This window comes from Filicampus tigris, chromosome 21 (assembly GCF_054856515.1).
Source record: "Filicampus tigris isolate MCC_2025a chromosome 21, RoL_Ftig_1.0, whole genome shotgun sequence".
In the NCBI taxonomy this organism is placed as follows: Eukaryota; Metazoa; Chordata; class Actinopteri; order Syngnathiformes; family Syngnathidae; genus Filicampus; species Filicampus tigris.
The window spans coordinates 7,037,331-7,058,627 of NC_141237.1; the positions used below are offsets into that span (position 1 = coordinate 7,037,331).

Consider the following 21,297-nt stretch of genomic DNA (forward strand, 5'->3'; position numbering starts at 1 on the left):
CAGCATCAGTTAATTCCCAAAGGAAAAAAAAATGTGTACACTGATTGAATTCAAGGCCTGATGATGTTGTAGGTGATGTAAATTTCAGGAGAGGCTTTTCAAAGCGCCACACAGGGCAGTAGTCGTCTTACTGTAATCTATTATGCAAGACTGTTCAAGAGAACCCCAAGGGCAGGTAACATAAAGGTGCAGCAGCTTTAAAAAAAAAAAAAAGTCTTTGAAATCATAAATGAAAGTGCAGAAGACATTCATATCCATTCCAATTAGAAGCAATGGCAGCTGGTTAATAGAGGGTACTAGGTGCCGCCCAACACTCAGCTGTATTACCTTGGGTAAGACAAAAATGAAAATTAGATAGTAAAAATACTCCAAATAATATGCCATCTAGATGAGAAGAATGAAAAGCATATGAGTAAAGTTGATTTGTTCATTTCTGATTTTATCATGTTTTTCGCATAAATCATCCACTGAATCTGGTTAAAAGTTTGAAATGTGCAGTAGCTTCAATGCAATACTGTAAATAGGACAAAGGAGCTAAATTCAATTCCAGCACCTTGGTCTGGCTGATTCATCAATCAGTTACTGTGACGACTAGTCGGCTCCACGGGGGGAAGATTATCAACAGCTCTTGTTGACATGTCCAACTTCCGCAGTGAGACAATTGGTAAATGGAGGAGACATTAAGTAATTCAGCAAATTCACTTCTTAAGACAACACCTTCGCAAGTAGCAGAACCTCAACGTGAAAGTGCTTTCACACATCACTCCGCAGACAGAGGAAGCCCACTCTTTATTCTGCTTAGCTGCCTCTTTTTTTTTCAAATGTCAGGATATGACTCAACATGGATTAAGACAGGTATGAGTCATTTATATGAAAGTATTAAATTATACACAGCTTTGTATAGCTGGCCCCTGACATGCCACCTCCATGCCGGGGGCGAGGGGTTTACCCAAAACTGGTAAAGAACACCGGTTGGTGACGTAATACAGTTTACTGTTGTTATATGTAGGTTGCTCTTTACTTGCTCCAATACTCTGTGTAAAAAAAAAAAAATTAAAATAAATACATTTTCGAACATACGAACACCCCTGGTAATGTCTTTACAAAATACAAAAAAATCAAATAAAGAGTTACATCCCAAACATCACCTTCAAATATGGCAAAAGAGGTACTTGCATAATCAAAAACAACTAAATCAACAGAGGTCCAAAAACACAAGTTTCACACTCCAAGTAACAAAACAAACACTGGGGAGAAGACCACTAGACTTGGTGTGGACTGAGGCAAAATAACAAGCTAACAGCAACTAAACAAGACAGTGACAAAAGGACAATGAACCAACAAGGAATGAAAGGAAACAGGGAGCTAAATACAAACAAAGTGACGAGACAACGGGGAACACCTGGACAAGACACAAAGGGTTGGGGGGAGGTGATTGGGTAACACAAGCGAGCACAGGTGGACACTAACCTAATGAGACAGACAAAGGAATGCAATAAAAACATGAAACTAAATCCTAAATAAATAAAAACGAAATAAAAAACGACAGACCACGACACACTTCATAACAAAGCCACCAAATTACACTCACTGTGCAGATTTGTGCATATAGTTTATATGTTGAAAGGAAGTTGCGAAGAAGTAAAATAACGTACCTAGTCCGACACCTTGTTCTTTATTTATGTTATCATATTAATACACAAACAAGTTATTCACATATGTCAAATATCTCAAATGAAAACATGTAGGGCACAATACCACCACCTTGAATTTACAAGGGAATGTGGACATGTGCTATAAAAGAGCTCCACGTAAAGTCGGCCGTTGAGCAAAATGAAAGATGTTAAATGTTTAATTTCATAATATCATCACAATTGTGACCTCACTTAAAAGGGAAAACACCCAAAAAACTAAACAAATGCGAACACTACAAATCAAGTTCTGAAAGTCTACATACTGTCTGGCAGGTTTCCAAAAACTCTGGCCAAAAAAATGAAAAATATACATATTGTGCCGTCACGGCCCTAAATATGTCAACTTGTTGTTGATTAAGCAATTTAATCCAAAACGGTACTTTCAATTTGGTAAACAGGAACGGACTGTGCTCGACCTTCGATATTTCCCTGTACAGCTATTACCTCAAAAATATATTTTAATCTTTATTCTAAAAATGAATTATTAGATTGAAATCTACACGTTGACAATTTAATTTTTAATAATTTCAATTAGGTGATAAAAGCAAGGTGAACCATCTTCACTAGGAAAGGTGACGTTTAAAAATGGCTAAAACTTCCACCCATTCATGCATGAGTTCATATTTCGGGAAACTGGATGTTATCCACACTGACACTGTGCAAGAAACGGGATAGATTCAGGCCGGACCAACAGTCACAACAGACTGACACATTAATATTCATACCTCCAGGCAACTGAGAGACTCCAATTAACCTGAACTGATGTTTTTGGTCTAATGGAGGTTGGCGCCCACACAGAAAACCTAACCTGACATAAAGTAGCCTACACGGTGGCAGTTGTGGCTTGACTAGTCTAGATTTAAATTGCTTTTTAAAAAACATAGACAGCATTCTCTCTCAATTAAAGAGAAGAAATAACTATCCAAGTACACGATGCTGGAAAGTCCAACCGCTGCTCATCTGGAAAAAACATGCAACACAAATACAACCGTTTGCAGTGTAAAGTAATTAGGTGAGATGACAATCAGGATGGCCGAGGCGATGCCAGGCTTTGGAGAACAAAGCCGAACAAACAACACTTATTGTAGCTTTGTGAAGACTATTATGTAACTTCCTTTTTACACGTTTGTTCTTTTAAAATGTCTGCACGTGTCAAGGAAAGAATCGTGCAAGGGTCTACAGTCGCTAATAGGGATGTCAAAATATCGGCAATAGCGCGATATTAAAATTGCCACGATATATTGTCGTCATCATGTCATGATATTAATAGCAGCAAATCTGTTTAAAAGCCCAAGATGTTTTCTATTTTGTGCAGTTCCAGCAACCTCTGGTGGTTAGTTTATTAGTGCAGTTTAATTTGATGCCATCTATGATTAATTACGACCCACGCTAATCGCCAATAGGAGCACATGACTGGCCAAACCTATTTCTTTGTGAATGCTGTTATTATGCACAAAAAAAAGAACATTGTGATATTTTGTTTTTATATGAGCTTTTTTTGGACAATATCGTGAGCTTTTATACAGTATCGTGAGTTTTTTACATATCGCTAACCTCCCCACAATATCGTGATAATTATCGCATCATGAGGTTCATATCATGACATCGCATCGTGACATTTGGATATCGTGACATCCCTGGTCGCTAATCATAAACATTTCGCTTGGTAAAGGGAAATGAAATGACATTATTGTGTCTGTTACGGCAGTCATCTTGCACAGTGGGTGCCCAATTACAACTCGATTTTTACAAACTCGGAGACCAGCTCAAAATGAATGGAACACAAACTAAAATGATGGTAGAAAGTGTTGCCGCCTTGTTTATAACCCACAGCTATGTTGTCTAAACCGCTGGCAACAAAGGTGACTACACCCATGAGTGAAAATTTCCAAATTGTGGCCAAAGTGTCAATATTTTGAGCGGACTTTGTTATTTTGCGGCACTGCCGTAACCCTCTGTCATCCATGACATCCCAAACCAGATGCACGTTGAGCCCTTGTGGCCCTCCACGTTCTGTTTGAAGATGGCCCGCACATGTTCATTAGGTTTTAGGTCTTGATGCATGCTCAGCCCAATCATCATCACTTTTACCCTCAACTTTTTTAGCTAGATAGTGGCCGTCTTGGAAATGTTGGTGAATAAAATATTTACAAACGCGAGGGGTAAAATTACTTTTGTGAGATAATGTACATCAATCACACAGTTGAGGATTTTTTAAGCAGACATCCTGAATCGGTTAAACTTGCTTTGAGATAAGGAGCTTTGAACATTTTCCTGCCTGTCTCAAATGTGTGCCTTTTTCTTGCATTATCTTTGTGAATCCACACCAGCGGGAGGTTACAGCTGTAGAGATCACAGACGTTATCACAGGCAGCGTAATGTAAGATCCGGGTTTTGAAAATATGACTGTTTTTTTTTTTTTTTTTATCGTCTTGAGCCACAGTATCCAACAATTGTACAGGCATACCGAATGTCATTGTCAAGCATGAGAGCACAAAGTTGAGGTTATTGTTTTTGTGTTTGTTGGTTACATTGGTGACTGCCGAGAAAATGCAACAAGGCGCTTACATTTGCTGAAATCTGAAATAGTGTGCTTGCAATGAAAGGAAATATCTGATCTGTCTTCTTGCAGTGATATCCAATTCATTTGACTGAGACCCGATTTGTTAGTGTTTTTTTCTGCTTACACCATCTTGTCACACACATTTCCAATCCAGCTTCAGAAACTTCCCCAAAAAATTGCCAGGGTCATCGGGCATAAAAATGTATATTTAAAAAATTCGACCGTCTTTATCACTCCGGAGATGTTAGGTAAGAGAGTGATGAAATAAAAGGAAAGGACATTTTCATCTTTTGATGAAAAAAGGATGACCGTGGCTGAATATACCACGGGACATTTTCTCATGACCTCTAAATATTTCAGACATCTTGCTTTGGAAATCCCTGTGATGAAATACGCCGAAAAGCGAGAGCGACTAATAAAATAACACATCAGTTTGGCATATTGAATAGGGACAAAGGTGGCCTGTCTGAATGTGATGTGATGTTTTGGGGCGGTCCCGATCGCTCTAACAATGACGGGCGCTCATGACACGCGTGTCCATATCAGTGTATGATCACTGCTATGACTGCTCTAGTGCAACAATACATTACGTTTAATATCCTTGGACTGCTATCCAGCCAGCGGGCCCAAAAGCAATTAACGGCACAATCAATACCCCGAGTCAAAACACTGTGACAGCTCTATTATCCCTGGATGTAGGAGGCCGAGTGGGGTCCCATTTTATCCGTGTCTACACGTGTGCTCCAACACACACACACGCTTTCTTGTGTACCACACTTACTGGGAACCTGATTCTTCTGACAATAATTGATTGTTGTTCATGGGAAATTATTTGAAATTTGAACGTCAATCAGCATCCACGAACAGATTGTGGCAGCAGACTAAATATACCACAGTGCCAACACAGGCTTTACCTACGTTTGATTTACTTCTGAGAGATTTCCCACCTCTCCAATCCCTCCTACAATACTCTTGCTAATTCCTTCCTTTCGTCCCTCTCCCTTTCCGTCGGCATCAGTCTTTTGCTTTTCCAAATCCAGCCCGTCATCACATCAGCACTGACAGCGCTTTTATCTAATCACACGCTTTTAATGTGCTGGAGCTCATCTCGTTCTCCAAGGAAGCAAAGGTAAAAATCCTTCTTGTCTGCGTTTGTTCTTTTTGACGCATAATCTTGCGCTCCATTGACCAAGCGAAACCACACAGGGCTTTAAATGAACAGAAAGAAATCTTTCCAAATGACGTCTGGCTCATATTTTGTAAATGCGATGTGATTTTTCTGATACGCTTAATAAACCAACCAAAATCTTGGCTGGCTTGGAAGAAAACCATAAAAGATGTCATATTTTTAGCAAGCCCACTACCCATTAATTCATTAGCAGACATTGATTATTCAAAAGAAATGTAATTATCATACTGGAATTCGCTTAATAAACATCTGTGATCATATGCTGATAAAGATCCAAAGTGTTTTTGTGACAACACTTTGAAATACTGGTTAGCACATCGACCTCACATTTGAGACGTTCTGGGTTTGAATATAGTGCTTGCACGGATTTGGTCTGGCTTCCCACACTCCTACATACATACGATCCTACTAGCCACAGATGATAAGAAACCCTGTGCGGGGGATTCCCTACACGTTGACAATGCAGAGTCTTAGCCGGTGTCATTGTTTTGTTATTGATTTGGAGAGGGGCACGGCTATTATTTCAGAAGTGGGGAGGACAAATTGTCCAGGAGTTATCATCCACTTGCATTTAACTGCTCTTTTCTGTCGTGGCCAAAATGTCAAACTCTGTTTGAGGTAAAACTGAATCACAGTAAATGCACAATGTCAACAATGCAAAAACATCAAATAAAATAGCTAGCAAGCAAGCGAACATACTTCAGGTCACAATATCAGTCTTAACATCAGGGCATTGATTCATACTGTTTTTGTTTTTCAAGGTTTAGTCGCACATAGAATTGTGGATGATCTGCAGTTTATTTCAGATAACCTTGGGCAAGAGGCAAGTTACATCCCGGACTGGTCACCAGCCAATCACGGGGCACAACCTTTCAGACTCACATTATCAGGAACTATATGGCACGGCAGTATGGCTTATTCTGGGAAATTGACTCAATCAAAACTTCCATCCCCGCATTCCACTTGCAGCGGAGCTTGCAGAGACAGTGCTGACTGGTGAGGACGTTTTCCCTGCATGGCTGCGTATAGCCTAGATTAGAGTCGGTTTTATTTTGTCCTCTTTGTCAGTATACTGCAAACTGTTCTTAGGCAAAAGCAAGACTCGGGGGCCGGCAGACACGACCAGCGCGTGCGCATTTTTACATGTCAACTTTTTGCAGTATTCCTTCTGCTCTATTACCCTGGGGGAGTGGTGGTGGTGGGGGGGGGGGAATCATCTGCGTGTGACATTTATCATTCCACACAACAAAATAAAGCCAGCAAATCCAAAGTTGATGCATCCTCTCGTGACTAATTTGTTTTATTCATTTTGATGCCATCAACTGGGGGAGGATTAGATACAGTATAATTAATTATGGAGAACTGCAAGCCATCTCATGGGTTATTATGACAGGCGATGTGCCATTCTGTTGGAGATGTTTATTGTAAGGAAGTTTCATTTCAGAATGACTTGGCAATTACAAAAAAAAAAAAAAAACCTCACAGGTAGCCATAAACAATGTAAACCTGTTACGTGCAAATCCTAATAACTTCAGGACTAACTGGGTTTTGATGTGACTCGGTGTGTACGACTCATTACATAGAGCTCCAAGGATTATGATCGGGGCCAGTTTAAATAGTGCCTGGGTTGTCATTGCAATGGATCAAAAAAGGTTCAAAGATCATTTTCTGCGCTAAAAATAAAAACACAAAATACAATGCACATTTGATATTAGACAACGGTGATTTCATGATATGTTAAGAAGAATCCAAAGACAGCAGATCATTTGAGAAATTAATCATTATTGCCCATAAAAGTCCCCTATAAGCTCACGTCTCGTCAGGCAAAGCATTATGGGCCGGCAAATCATCCACTTCTATTCCTTGTTGCACGGGCCAGTTGCCATTTAGAATCTAAAAAAAAATTCCCTTGTCCCGCTTTATGGTGTCAAGCCATCTTGTCTTCCAAATTATATTACATATAAGTTTGATGAATCAAAGTTGCGGTTTGTTTATGTTAGGGCCATTTTAAGATAACAAATGAAAGTACATCCAGATACATCCAACAACGAAAATTTCCCCACTGTGGGATCAATAAAGGCATTCTTATCTTATCTTATCTTATCCAAAGAAAAAGAAAAACAATTGTGTGCAGGGAATAAGGTTGCTTTTTTGAAGAAAAAAAAATCTTGGTTCTACTAAATTGAGGAACTTCATTTAGACAAATGTGGTCATTTGCCGCCATCTTCTGGGACATTTAGACAATGACCGTACAGCAAATCTTTTTCGGGGGGGGCATCAATTACTTTGTACTTTGCAGTCATGGTCCTAATCCTCCATGAATAGCGGGCGGTCTATTTAAAAGTATATCCATGTAGTCTGATGATTAAATTCATTAATTAAGTATTTGTCTCTAGTGTCTGTCTGTTTTAAATGTTAATGTGTAATTTCGGATCACTCATTCATAATGAAGACCCAACAGACTATTATAGCCTGCTCTGTGAGTGCTTTGAAAAGGTTTATTGTGACTTTAAGTCCTGACAAGATGACACGTTTAGTATAACCGTGCGACGCTAATTATGATAATAAAAACAAATGTATCATGATTCAATTTTACTCTGCACGATCCCATTCATCAACTAAGCACTACACCGCAACCGCGCGACTGAAAGGTCACCGTCCCAACAGACGGAAATATTCCGTCAAATCAGAAGCTCCTACTCCAGCGTGGAGTCCCGTGGATGTGACAAGTTGTATCGTGACACTGAATTGGATTAAATTTCCTCCGGTTGACAGTTTAACAGCGGTGTCAGGACTAATAGTGGCGGCGTAGATGGAATCACATCCCCAAGATAGTCTTATCCAGCGTCAGATCTGCTTTGAGTTGGGCCACCGTCGCTTTCCGACCCGACGATATGTGACAACGGTTTGACCTCTGTCACGTACAATAGGATTGAACCGGACTTGAAAATATGCCCGTGAGTGATTATGTGGAGCTCAGGATGAAAAGAAGTCAAAATGGATCGAGAATATTAGATTATACAACACCACGGGTTCAATTTGAATTGAATTGTGAATTATACATATTATTCATAACTCTACAATTAATCAACCATGATTGTTCAAACATCTAGATAAGAATTGTATTAATCTTGAACTCTATGGTTGCGTTTGCTCAGTGTCAATGTTTCTCACAGTACATGTTTCTTATCATCTTTTTCATCGTTGCCCTGGTCAATGCAAGCACCGTAAAGTTTTTATTAAGACAACTGGGCTGTGATGGTAGCTGAGGTCAAACATCATCGCTTGCTACAGGCTTCTTATCGGCACCCCGCTTGGCACTGTTTTTCCCCCTCTCCTTTTTCTTTTTCACTGTCTCGCCTAGATTAACTTCGAATATCCTGCCATGATGCTGCTTCACTGATGTGTAGTTTTAGCTGCTCCACTTTTCACTATTACCACATTACATGCTCAATTGATGCTTAAATTAATGTGAAGCATGGACTTGGGGCAAAGCTGAATGTACCCGCATTCTTCTGATTTTCTCAACATGCTTTTTTCTTAGACTGCAAGCTCAGGCTATAAAAAAATGCATATGCAGTCGTGTTTTGAAACAGTCAAACATCTCACTGATTACATTAGCAGAGACCATTTGGAATGTAAAATAATTTTACAGTAGACTGCATGACGAAACCAATCAAATGCTCAATGCATGGTACATGAGCAATAGTGTAAGTGGGGGTTTGATCCAGCCAAATTCCACATGGATGAAGGAGATTTAATGTACCATGGCGTTGCAGTCAAGCAGTTCGATATAACATGGCAAGGAGGGGACATATTTCACTACATTTGCAACATAATTCACCCATTGGAACACCGACATTAGTGGTTGCCATGCAGCGCGCCAACCAGCTTGTAACGAGCAATTTGTAGCTCAGCGTCTCACTCAAAGGCACTCGCGCATCTCTTGAGGAATGTCAGGTTAAACCGATAACCTTCAATCGACTTAGCGCCCATATTCACAAGGCCATGCAGCCTAAATATACACGTAGGGACAATTCATGAAGAATTGAGCAATGACAAGTCAATGCCCAGAACACACTGTTTCAATTGGGTCCACTGCTAGATCTGGAGGGCCGAGGCTCCTGAGTCACTAGTGATCTGGTTGTATTATTGTGAGCCTCAAACATTACACTTTAAAGCGAAAGTCAAACATATTTTTTTCACGAATATGTTCTATGCAAGTCCACTAGTTGAAACAAGGCATTCTGATAAATATTGCATTTGTGGAATAAGAGTGAATCCACCCGTTTTAGTCATCTCGGGGGGCGGCCATTTTGTCACTTTTGTCGACTGAAAATGACATCACAACTGCTCAGGTAACAACCAATCACGGCTGACCAGTTTTCTAAAGCTGAGCCGTGATTGGTCGCTTCCTGAGCCCTGAGCAACTGTGATGTCATTTTCAGTCAACAGAAATTACAAAATGGCCGCCCCCAGAGATGGCTAAAAACGAGTGGATTAACTCTTATTCTGCCTACGCAATATTAACCAGAATGCCGGGTTTCAACTAGTGGCCCTGCTGGCTGTCTGGGTTGATTTCCTCTTTAAGCAGCAAAATCCACCCACTTTTAACCATCTCAGGGGGCGGCCATTTTGTCAATTCTGTCGACTGAAAATGACATCACAAGTACTCAGGGCTCAGGTAGCGACCAATCACAGCTCACCTGTTTTCTGAAGCTGAGCCATGATTGGTTGTTTTCTGAGCAGTTGTGATGTCATTTTCGGTCGACAGAAGTGACAAAATGGCCGCCGGCTGAGATGGCTAAAAACAGGTAGATTTTGCTGCTTAACTCATATTTCATATTAATCATATTGCCTTCTTTCAACTAGTGGGCCTGCTGCGAACATATTCTTAAAAAAAATGTATTTGGGTTGATTTCCACTTTAAGAATAAGAGGAATAGTTGCGTTCCAGCTGTTATCTAATCTCAAACAAGAAGTACTTGACAGCTTGCTCGAATGAATCGCTGCTTCAAGCGTGGACTGTGTTTATGTCATTGTCGGGCCAATAAAAAGAGCAACGTTGATCCGCACGGGAAAGGAAATGAGAATTATTTTGCACGCACGTATGAATCTTCCGCGTATTTCCCTCGAGGCTTCAAGGACCCTTATTGCGTCACAACTCCCATATGTTTTTTTCCATCTGCTCATCCCTTCACTCCACATTCTTAGTCATCCAGTTCAGATAAATATAATCACCAAGGGTCAGGCAGTCGCTCAGACAAGAATACCACTTTAAAAAAACAGTTTTGTTGGCATGGAGAATAATTCTCCAGCTATGTTCATCTGTGAGCATGTTTATTTGCTGATGACCGGCAACAGATGAAAATCATTATCATTATTCCGAGGGTGATTAATCCTGAGCCAAAGATGTCCAAGCAATGTTGCCCCCACCCATTTTCACTCCGAGCTCATCAAAAAGTGATGCTCGGTAACTGGCTCTTGATGTGACATGATGCCGCTAATAGAGCTTTGATCCCACTGGGTCAAACTGTGACACATTGTGATTCGGGCGCGGAGCCAATCACGCTTAACCAAGACAATCACTGTGACTATGAGTGCTGCAGTGCGCTGCAGATGTAACACCACAGCTGCCGCCCACTCGCGCTCCGCAAGGAATTGCTATTATTTGATCGAAGCCACAATCAATCCGCACGCGAGAAAATCCAGCCAAGGAAGAAAGTCCGACATCAAAACCTCACTCAATCTGATTTGGTTTTCATGGCCAATCCTTTTACGTGATAAGCAAAGATAATATTAAAAACACATTATAGAGCAGATTTTAATCAAGGATGTGTCAAAACAGAGTGTCTGAATCCCGATAGATGATAAAAACTTAGCTTGTCAGTGGATCCTTAAAAGGGCTTATGTTTGATTTTCTTAAATTAAGGCTTTGGTTATCCTACTAAATGAAACATGTGCAGCTAGCTCGGACCTCATAGCTGCCTACAGAAATGCCAAGAGGGCCCCTTGGGTTCTGGGGAAAAGTTCAAAACATCAGAGTTCACAGATATATGAGAGGATGATCTTTTGGATGATCCAGAATATGATGATAGGGAATGCTCTAGGAATACAAAGGGAGGTGATGACATCAAGCTACGCTTTCTTTCAACTATTACACCAATGCCGTCAGAAAAGTAGCAAATAAAAAGGCAAAATGTTGACTGAGAATTTTTTTGCCCCATGTTTTTACATGCCCCAGTATAAGACTAGTATTTTAATGAAGTCGCTAATTATTCAATCTGAAAGATCTTCAGACACCAATGAGCATTTGACTAATTAGGTTTATTTTGAAAGTGGCATTCTAACGGGTATTTGAACTGAAGGCTTCCCATACTACTTACTTACTTTTCTTATTCATTTTCGTGAATATGAATCATTTCACTATAATTATTTTATAAACATACGCACACCCTGTAATGGTTGGCAGTCAATCCTAGTGCAGCAATGCATTGACATGTATAGCGCTACTATTGCAATAAATTCATTCATGGTAATCTCTTGGCTGTCTTCTCCACTGTGATGTAATCAGCCACATACTTGCTAAACAATTCGACTACTCGATGTTGCCAAATGAAGCACTTTCCAAAGCCAAAACACAATTTCAATGGGTAATATTTAATACATAATGACATAATAAAAAAATAAAAAAAAGTACATGAGCAGCAGAGAAGCTAACAAGCATGACCGGGCTTTCACTACACTCAAGTCATATAGCATCATATCAATTGGGATATGATACCGTATGAATATAACGTCACACCTCCGTCAAGAGTCAATAAAGACTCATAATAACAGTCGACATGAGAAGCGTTGCTAAGTGATTGGTTGGATACAAGACAGCAAGGCCAATTTCACTGATCCACTTGACAATATGCACACCGGTATAGAAAAGCAATAAGCAGTCATGGAAAACGGAGCCTCGGGTGACACCGGTGTTTAGCTTGCATTGCATATACAGTCAACTCCAAATATAAATAAGTTTTCCCCATATTTTATACATTTTTTTATCATTTCAAATTGTGTACGCCGTATAACCATTTTTGTCAGGGAAAAAAAAAATGAAAAAATCGTTTTTTGTTAGACCGATCTCGTCTTGCCCATTGCGGTTCTAATCCGGATCGCCTCGGTCACTGGTAGCAGATGACAACGTCATCGCCGATTGCTAATATTGTTGCGGTACACTAGCATTGTCATCTTCGATCAAGCGTTTATTTTTCGTGCGTATTGTGGCCTTGTCCAGAAAGCATGATATGCGCACGCGCGTCACGTTATATCCGATTCTCTTTATTTCGAAGTCTGGCGTTTGTGTTATAATCGAAGAATCAACCGGTTATAATTGTGAGATGAAGTCTGCGAAATCCTGCACTGCCACGTACAGTAAGCAACACTAAATTCACTGCAAGTGGGGAAAGAACTAAGAAAGATGCTGAAAGAATTGTTTGTGTTGTTTATTTGGTAAATAAAATTAACTGGTTTACACAAATTATCTTTGTTCTTATTCTACGCAGTCTGTCTTGCTGTGAGTAAATCGTTGCCGCGTTGTGTTTTTCAAGGTTTATTATCGCGAAGGGGAATTGCAATCATTAATAAGGGGAGCAATTGGCTGAGATTGACAGGTATGTATTCCTGATGGAAAAAGGTAGAAAGTAATTTACAAACTCCAGCAATTACCTATAGATGCCACAAAATGGCGCCAAAGCACTTTGTTTCTATTAGACAAGGCAACGGCCTGACTAAATGAAGCTCCTCCCCTCATTTGAACATAGTATATAGTCACAAGGTGGTGCCAAAGCAATATTTTCCAATTAGACATGGCTGTGACTGCTTTTCACAGTCGCAGGGAGCCCAGCTGAGAAACCAAGACTAAACTACACTTACATAACCTTGCATCAACCTGACAAATGTTACTAAAAAACGGAAATGAAATGAAATGCAATCCCCCCCCCCCCCGGGAATGAGAACACACGCAGTGCGAATTTGCACCACAATGCAGTAAGAGTAGCTTCCATTGATTCGAGGAGAGCAAAAGCTCCCGTGACCGATGACTGTACCTTAGCCTGACAGTGAGATTCAAGCAGTTCAATCGCGAAATGAGAACAGGAAGCACCCGTCAGCGTGAGTGTGTGCGCGCCTCCACCAAAACGCAAGCAGCGTCCTGCAGAGAGCTCCTGCTCGCCGCCAAGCTTTTGGAAAGGATTACAATCATTACCGAACCTGTGTGGGCTATGAGGCTGATGGCAGTAGTTAGCAGAAGGACGCATTGTACATTACGACTCCAGGTGGCGTTATGTCAGTTCAAGCGCTGGAGGAGGCTGCACTCGGGCAGCAATCAAAGTGCTCGGCAGACAGTACGGGTCCAAAAGAGCGCAGAGTTTAATGGATTCAATTATTCCTTATTGTTACACCCACGCCATTTACTAACTTGCAAAATGAATTAATTGCTGTGATTAGGTGGATTTTTTTTTTTTTTTTTTTTTTCGGTAATGGTCAATTATAGCACATTTATATTTGAACCAGCTTAGCCCATATTTAGCTGCAGGGCCGTCTTGCATTATGTCCTCGCTAACTATTTTATTTTATTTTTTGGAATGTATCAGACTTCAATGAAAATGTGGTTTAACCAAGCCCACATCAGGTAAATCCGGCCGCAATGCACTTCAGGCAGTGTTGGAGATCTGAAATGAATTTGTTTGAAATTCAAAACGTGCACATTTGGTTCGAGCCAACGCGTTGGTGCTATATTATCTCATCTTCTGCACCTACCGGTGCTGTGATTTAGAAAATGACGTGATATGATACTGCAGGTTATATCCATGAAAATACTCTAAGAGAAACAGTAAGGTTGTCAATCAATTTTTACATCAGGAATATTTTGATACCTATAAATATCAAACAGTATATTGTAGGGTTGCGCAATTTCATAACCGGTGCATTAGTGACCTACCAGTTCCATTGTTTTAATTTCTACTCCTCACAATATTTCACGAGGCCATAAATTGAGTCTAAGATTTATAAATCATGTTTGAAAGGATCAGGATTGCTACCTTCACAAATATAACTCGGCCTTTCTTGTTTTTGTTGCTTATAGCCAAGAATCATCCTAAATCAAATCGAATTAGCCGGGAAAGGGATTGTAAAGATTTACTTAGTGTATTGACTTCAAGGCAAACAGCAGAGGCCGGATTAGCTGGGGGGAGGGTGGGTGGTCTGAAACGAGTGATCAACTTCGACATCAACCAAATCCACACCAGCAGAACAGAAGACCGAGAGGTCAGGAAATCAAATTGCCACATTATTTTTCTAGCCGATGAGAATTTGTGTCCCACTGAAAGGAAAAATCTCCGAGTAATATATTCCATTTTAAAACGCCAACGTTTGCGTAAACTCGTTTTGTAAACATTACATAACTTAACACCGCAGTACAGTAATATGACAGGAATGAATTCAAAAATAGAATATTAGCGCCCGAATTGGCAACCAGCACTCTGAGTGGCTCCTTTTTTTAAAATTAGCTCCACTATCAGTGACTCCCTACTCGTCTTATTTGTATTAAAAAAAAAAAAAACACACTACATACTACAATATGTATGAAGCAGTGTACCGCAATTATTTATTGATATGCGATAAACAAACAGCAGCGAGAGAGCCCACTGAATAAATTTGCTCTTCACGTCCGATCCAGTGTTTATATTGATTAAAATGAAATGACTCCTGACGTGCCTCATCTATGCACTTCACTATCATCAAGGGTATTCTCGTATGCATCCTCCATTAAGCAGTCGCTTTGTAGAGACATTTTAATACAGGGAGCTGGAGCAATGCTGTGTTTTGTTTTTAAGAGGTGATATCCTTCAGCCTTTCTATCAATAAACATGTCATTTTGTTGAGGGTGGGTTTGGGATGTAGAACACCTTGATTTAGTGCCGGATTGAGTAAGAGCTGCAGCCGCCATACCCTAAGTAATGAAGCAGCAATTTGTTTGTGTTTTGTAACAGCAAGCGTTTCGCTCATATTTGGTTTGCCGCTCTCATCTTCCTTTTTCCTCTGTTTCTTTTGCTCCGACTTGAATCAACATCATCATAGTTGTAGCAAATCCTTTCAGCAGCGTGACTATTTTTTTTTTTTTTTTGGTGATGCTTTTTCCTGCTTGTGTGTGCTTGTGCGATTATGTACCGGCAGCATCTCATTTTAAATGCAAAAAAAAAAAAAAAAAAAAAAAAAAAAGCAGTTGTTGTGAAAGATGAGCTGCGGCAGTGCCGTCCGCACGAATCGTCCTTTCTTTTCCGCCGTGCGCGTTATGCGTGTAAAACAGTTTGGGAGTTGAGATACCTGTTTTTTTTGCTTTGGAGAATATGCAACGCGTATGCATCCATTCAAATCGTCCCGAGAAAACACCCTGCCACGGCTGTTTGTTTTTGGACATCGATCAAGTAAATGAGTCATTTGAGTCGGGGTTCCAGAAGTAAGCCTGTGTACAAGCGAGAACAATTTGTTCATATTTAGTGAGGATTTTCCAAGGATTAAAAAAAAAAAAAAAACATTTATCAGCTGCCCCCTTCTTTGCCACAGCCCCCTAGGTTAGAAACTGCTCTTCTGATGTGTTATCGGGCCCACACAGGCCTATATACTGTACATTCGGTAAGGTTTGCTTAACTGACAGAAATAAGGCCGGTCCAAAGTGAGAAGTCTCGGGATAACGTGGCTCTCCTATCTCGATTTTGAGAACAATACAAGAACATTTGCATTTAGCATGTATTTACATTTTATATGATAGCTGCAGGCCTACATCGTACTTTATGTTTTATGAATAAAGGCTGCATATCTAATGCAGCAAAGGTGTCACCGGCACGGTGACATTTACTGAATTATACATGACTTAGTAATATTATATTATGAAACTACTTTTGCGTATCACCTTTCCTAGTGAACGTCGCTCACCATCAGTCTGTAAAAGTCACTTCAGTCAGTATTTTACGTTTCAAACCTAATATTAAATACACCTTCACTGACTATTTTTCAATTTACTGGTGCACACATCAGGTCACTACATACGACTGCGGCTTGACTTGACCAGCAGAATGAACTCTTTTTTTCTGAGCTTTGTTATTTGAGCGACTTTTTTTCCACAACATTCATTTATGGACTTGACTTCCACTTTAAAGTAACACGGCACCAATGGAACGTAATTGGACTGTACATTGGGGCTGCTTGATTATGAAAAAAATATTAATCGCGATTATTTTGGTAATAATTGAAATCACGATTATAAAAACGATCATTTTGTTTTTGGAACAAAACAGGAAAATGTTGAAACGTAAAAGACACACTATAATTATTTAAGTTCATTTTGGACCAAACAAAATTAATCAAATTAGTAACTATAAAATTAATTTAAAAAAAGGTGCAAATGTATAAATTCAAGTATGATTTCCTTGTGTAAACAAACATAGTGCGCTGGATATAAATGCATATTAATAATCATTTTTTACCATTACGCCAATTTTGTAATCGTGGTGTGTAATAATCGGAATTGTAATTGAATTTCGATTAATTGCACAGCCCTACTGTACATAATTGTGTATTTCTCATCCTTCATGAACAAGCATCTTAACAAATGATACTGAGGAAAATTCTAGTTATAAATGATCATTTTAAATTGCTCAGGCAAAAAAAAAAAAAAAAAAATCCTGTGGAAGCTCAAAACTTGCACTTCAGTTGCATGTTTGCTGAGAACACATATATAAGGCTGGGTCTTATGTATATGCTATGAATAAATAAATCTACATCTGTATTGTGTACGGCCTCAATACCAAATGGCCCGAGGACCAGTACCAGACCACAAACCGGTGGTTGGGAACCGCTGTTGTAAATGTACATAAAACTGTACCGGAACTAGTGCTGCTCCTGTCTAATAACGTCAACAACAAATGAGAGACTGTGGGCCAAGGGTCAAGCTTGGCATAAAACTGCAAAGGCATCTCAATTTTTAAAGCTGCATCCACTTGGTTGGCTGACAATTAGGTTTCATCATCAGGGCATAGATCCATTCTGCCTTGTATCGCTGATTGGCGGGCTGATGCCGAGCAGTCATTACGAAACAAAGATATATTTTGGGGACACTTGAAAAGCGTGCCAATATGATGGCAAAAATGAGCATATTGGTGGAAAAATGGAGCAAAACAGCCAGTGTGCCAGTTGCACAACATCAGCCCTCCCCACTATTTTTGAAGTGCACTGCCACAAGACTTGCCACCCTTTTCAAAGTGTACCACTGCAGATTGGGCAGTGTTGGTTTAAACAATCGACTTTTCAATATGTGATTTGCGACTGAAATCTGAAGGGAATTACAGTAGTCCGTATTTTCTGAATCTGAGCAGGACATAGTCATACATCTCAAATGTCCAAATCTTTCCAGCTGCTTTCTTAAACATGCATCAAGTTTGCATATTCAAAGAGGTCCAAAAACAGCGCTGTATTAAAAAAAGAAAAAATGCAAATTTTCAGACCCACGCTGCCATTAGACTGTGTAGGTGTTCCCAATGCTGTGGCCGGTATTTGGGCTGGGATGAATAAGGGGATTTGCAGACTTGAATTTTGCAGCAACAGCTCGATGCTAACAAGCGCCCCAAAATTCAGCACCTACATGAATTGGTGCTATTCAAAATGAAGGCAAACGAGATCTCTAAACCTCGAAGCTTTTTTTTTTTTTCTTTCTTACCGCAGAGTGGAATATAGCAACTCGAGTGCAAATTCTAAGCAATATGTGTTGACTTGCTGACAAAATATATGTCCTTAGATGTTGAAAGTCAATTCATCAAACCCATACATTCCCGCTTTCAGCCAATATTTTCACACTGCCTAATTGCTGCCAGTTTGCTCCAAATGTCATCCTGTCAAACATATCATTTTACTTTGCGTGCATCTGTTGCGATCCCGCTGTCAAAGTCTCGACAAAATGTCCCCTCCCTCCCTTCCCTTACTGGACAAACAGCCTCCCAAGTAATAAATGCTGGGTTACAGTGTAATGTCTGCATCAGTAGGCCTCCTAAGCCTCACACCCGAGAGTCATGTGGGATCAAATCCACATCAAAGCCTGGCCAATGACGTTAGAAGAGCCGTGCAACAATAGAACAATAATTAAAGCCTTGTGGATTTCCAAAACATTGTCACACACACACACACACACACACACGCACGCGCCTGTTTTATCACTGCTTCGAGTCACAGTGATTGAAAGAGCTCAGCTTGATGTTAGTCAACAATACGCCAACCTTTTGTCAATCTTGACACATACCTGCCACACAAGACGTAAGGCACCGTCGCCGTCCATCTTGAATGCAGTAAACATATTTGAAACACTCCCATTCGCTAAGCAGGGGCTCATTGGCTCAAGATCAAACTGTCACAACCAGCAGCAATATCAGCAAAACACAAGAGTTGAAAGGGGCTATTTAATGAGTAAAACATCGGGATGTGCTTTTTGGGCACAGGAGGCACTTGCGTGGATGGCTAGGCTGAGTTATCATGTCATTAATATCCCAAATATGAGTTCCTTCTATTTTGGTGGTTTGGTTAACAAAGCTGAGTCTGCTAAAGGGTTATCTTAACTCATTCGCTGCCATTGACGTATTCATTCGTCTTTTCACAGACCAGCCATTCAATACCAGGAACTTATTTAGATTTTTTTTCAAATGTTTTCAAACGTTAGGGTAAAAGAGGTTCAGAAATGTCTGGCAGTGAATGAGTTTGCTGTTAATACTGTTGACTCCCCAATGTGAGGGTAATGATCCATATGTGATTTTGCCACAAATACAAACTTTATGACCACTTGAAAGTCACATTTTATTTCCCTCTGTGACCAATCAATAATGTTGGTTAGTAACCAGCACATCTCTTAAAAATGTCACCCCCTTTTTTAAATTTTTTATTTACCTCTTCAGTATCCACATCGTCGGCGGCCGCAGTGGGTTCCGGCGCTTTTACGAACCACCATTGGATCTCCAAATAAACTGACGTGGTTCCGCTCTGGAACGCGCACGCCATCTCTATGTTTTGGCCCTCTTTAACCGTCATGTTAGAGGGTAGATCAGTGAAGCGACCTGCAGAAGATGGAAGGGAGATGCGTGGGGGATGATGGAGGGGGGGGGGGGGGGTAGTTACAGAGATAATGAGTGAAGGAAAGATGGAGAGCAGGGGAATGAGAGAAAGCATTTGTGGGGATCATTTGGACATGTCTGCATGCACAGAAATAAGCAGGAACTACCTAGACAGTTTTTTTTAAAGGTCTCTGCCCCTCCCGTCTTCTCAACAAAAGAGCTACATTGTTCAATCAAGCCACACAGTAAATAATTTTTTGCATGTCATTGCAAGTATTGTGCAGAGAGGAAAAGAGAGACTTTTGAAGGAAGCCCTGAAGACATTTAGAACAAAGAAAGACATCCTATTTTGTTTATTTTTTTTTCATTTTTGCTATGGGCGTCTATAAGCTCGTTGTATTCAATTCTACTGCCCACAAGAAGCAGTGAGAAAGTGGAATCCAATGCAGGATGAAGGGCAGATGCTTTTCAGGACCTCGGACAGCGACATTTAGCAATGATCCGCGGTGTTGAACATTTTCCATAAGGCACATTTGTTTAGCCAGACAGTTTTCCCTATAGGACTAGAAAATACTGTTTGTAAGATATTTAGGACTCGATGAGCTAAAACATATCAAGCAGTCACCAGTTGCATTTTTTTTTTTTTTTTTTTTTTTTTTTGCGCGCAGTCTTTCATCGTGACGGCGTTGTCTGGGACGTTTTTATAACCCACCACACTCCTAAGATTTACCGCTTCCCTTTTGGAGGGAAAATACACTGCGCACTTTTTTATTTATTATTATTATTATTTTATTTTATTTTTTTACAAAAAACAGTTTCTCCGATCTTGCAGGCTTTGGAAGTCTTACCTTCAAAGGAGAATCCAAAATGCACACAAAACCCAGCCAAGAAAATAAATCCAACGGTATCATGAGAGGTCCACATCATTGCACTGCTGTGAGGTGCAGAGGGCAAGAAAAGGCGAAGGATATAAAGCCAGCAATAAAAACCAAAAAACAATCAAACAGTTGCTGGCTCGGTGTTTTGAAACGGAGGTTGCCGCAGGTTGAACATGCCGCAAACTAGCGCCAGTGGTTGCTCAACTTCTCTCTGTTCTTCTTTCTTTTCCGCGCGTGTTGCTGCGGCGTCTGTCGACTGCTCGGCTCGACTCGAGTGTGCAAAATAAGCAAGCAGCGAGCTGCGGGACTTGCTGTGCGACGCCGGAGAGACGTCAGTCAGTCTGCTGGTGAATCACTGTGTGGCATTCGCACTTCACTTTTTTACCGAGCGTCGCCTCCGCGCTCCATCCTCGGGGCTATTCATTTAAACGTCTCCTATCTTGGTGTTTTTTTATGCAAATGACCGCATGCCAGTCTGTTTATTTATTCGGAGAGTTACACTTCGAGCAAATGTCACCATTCTCCACAAAACTGCAGTTTGCAGAGTGACGCCGGCCACTCTCACGTCTCACTTGTTCCGAATATGTTCATTTCGATTGAATATTATTTAATGCAACGTGGGCGTGGCTAAGCTTGCAGGGCACTTGAGCTGTGGAAAGTCATTCCTGTAGCATAAAATAAGGGAGGGGTGGTAGACCGGCAGGGCAAGTGCAGCAAGTCATAAGTCATTAGTATAGACAGGATCCCGCTGGAATATTATTAGTCTCATGGGGAGACTGAGAACATGCAGTCCTTTTGCATTATGCACACATTGTGCCACTCCTTGGATTTGT

At 40.4% G+C, this 21,297-nt stretch overlaps 1 protein-coding gene across 1 annotated transcript in view; it reads right to left on the reverse strand.

Moving 5' to 3' along the window:
• Window positions 1–21,037, reverse strand: part of vstm2a (V-set and transmembrane domain containing 2A) — a 42,033-nt gene extending 20,996 nt beyond the window's left edge. The window contains exons 1-2 of the mRNA XM_086021287.1: window positions 20,435–21,037; window positions 19,423–19,589 (exon numbers count right to left, since the gene is read on the reverse strand). Of these exons, the coding sequence (XP_085877413.1) occupies window positions 19,423–19,589; window positions 20,435–20,513 (246 nt within the window). The 5' untranslated portion in view covers window positions 20,514–21,037. The remainder of the gene's footprint in view (window positions 1–19,422; window positions 19,590–20,434) is intronic.
• Window positions 21,038–21,297: the final 260 nt, after the last annotated feature.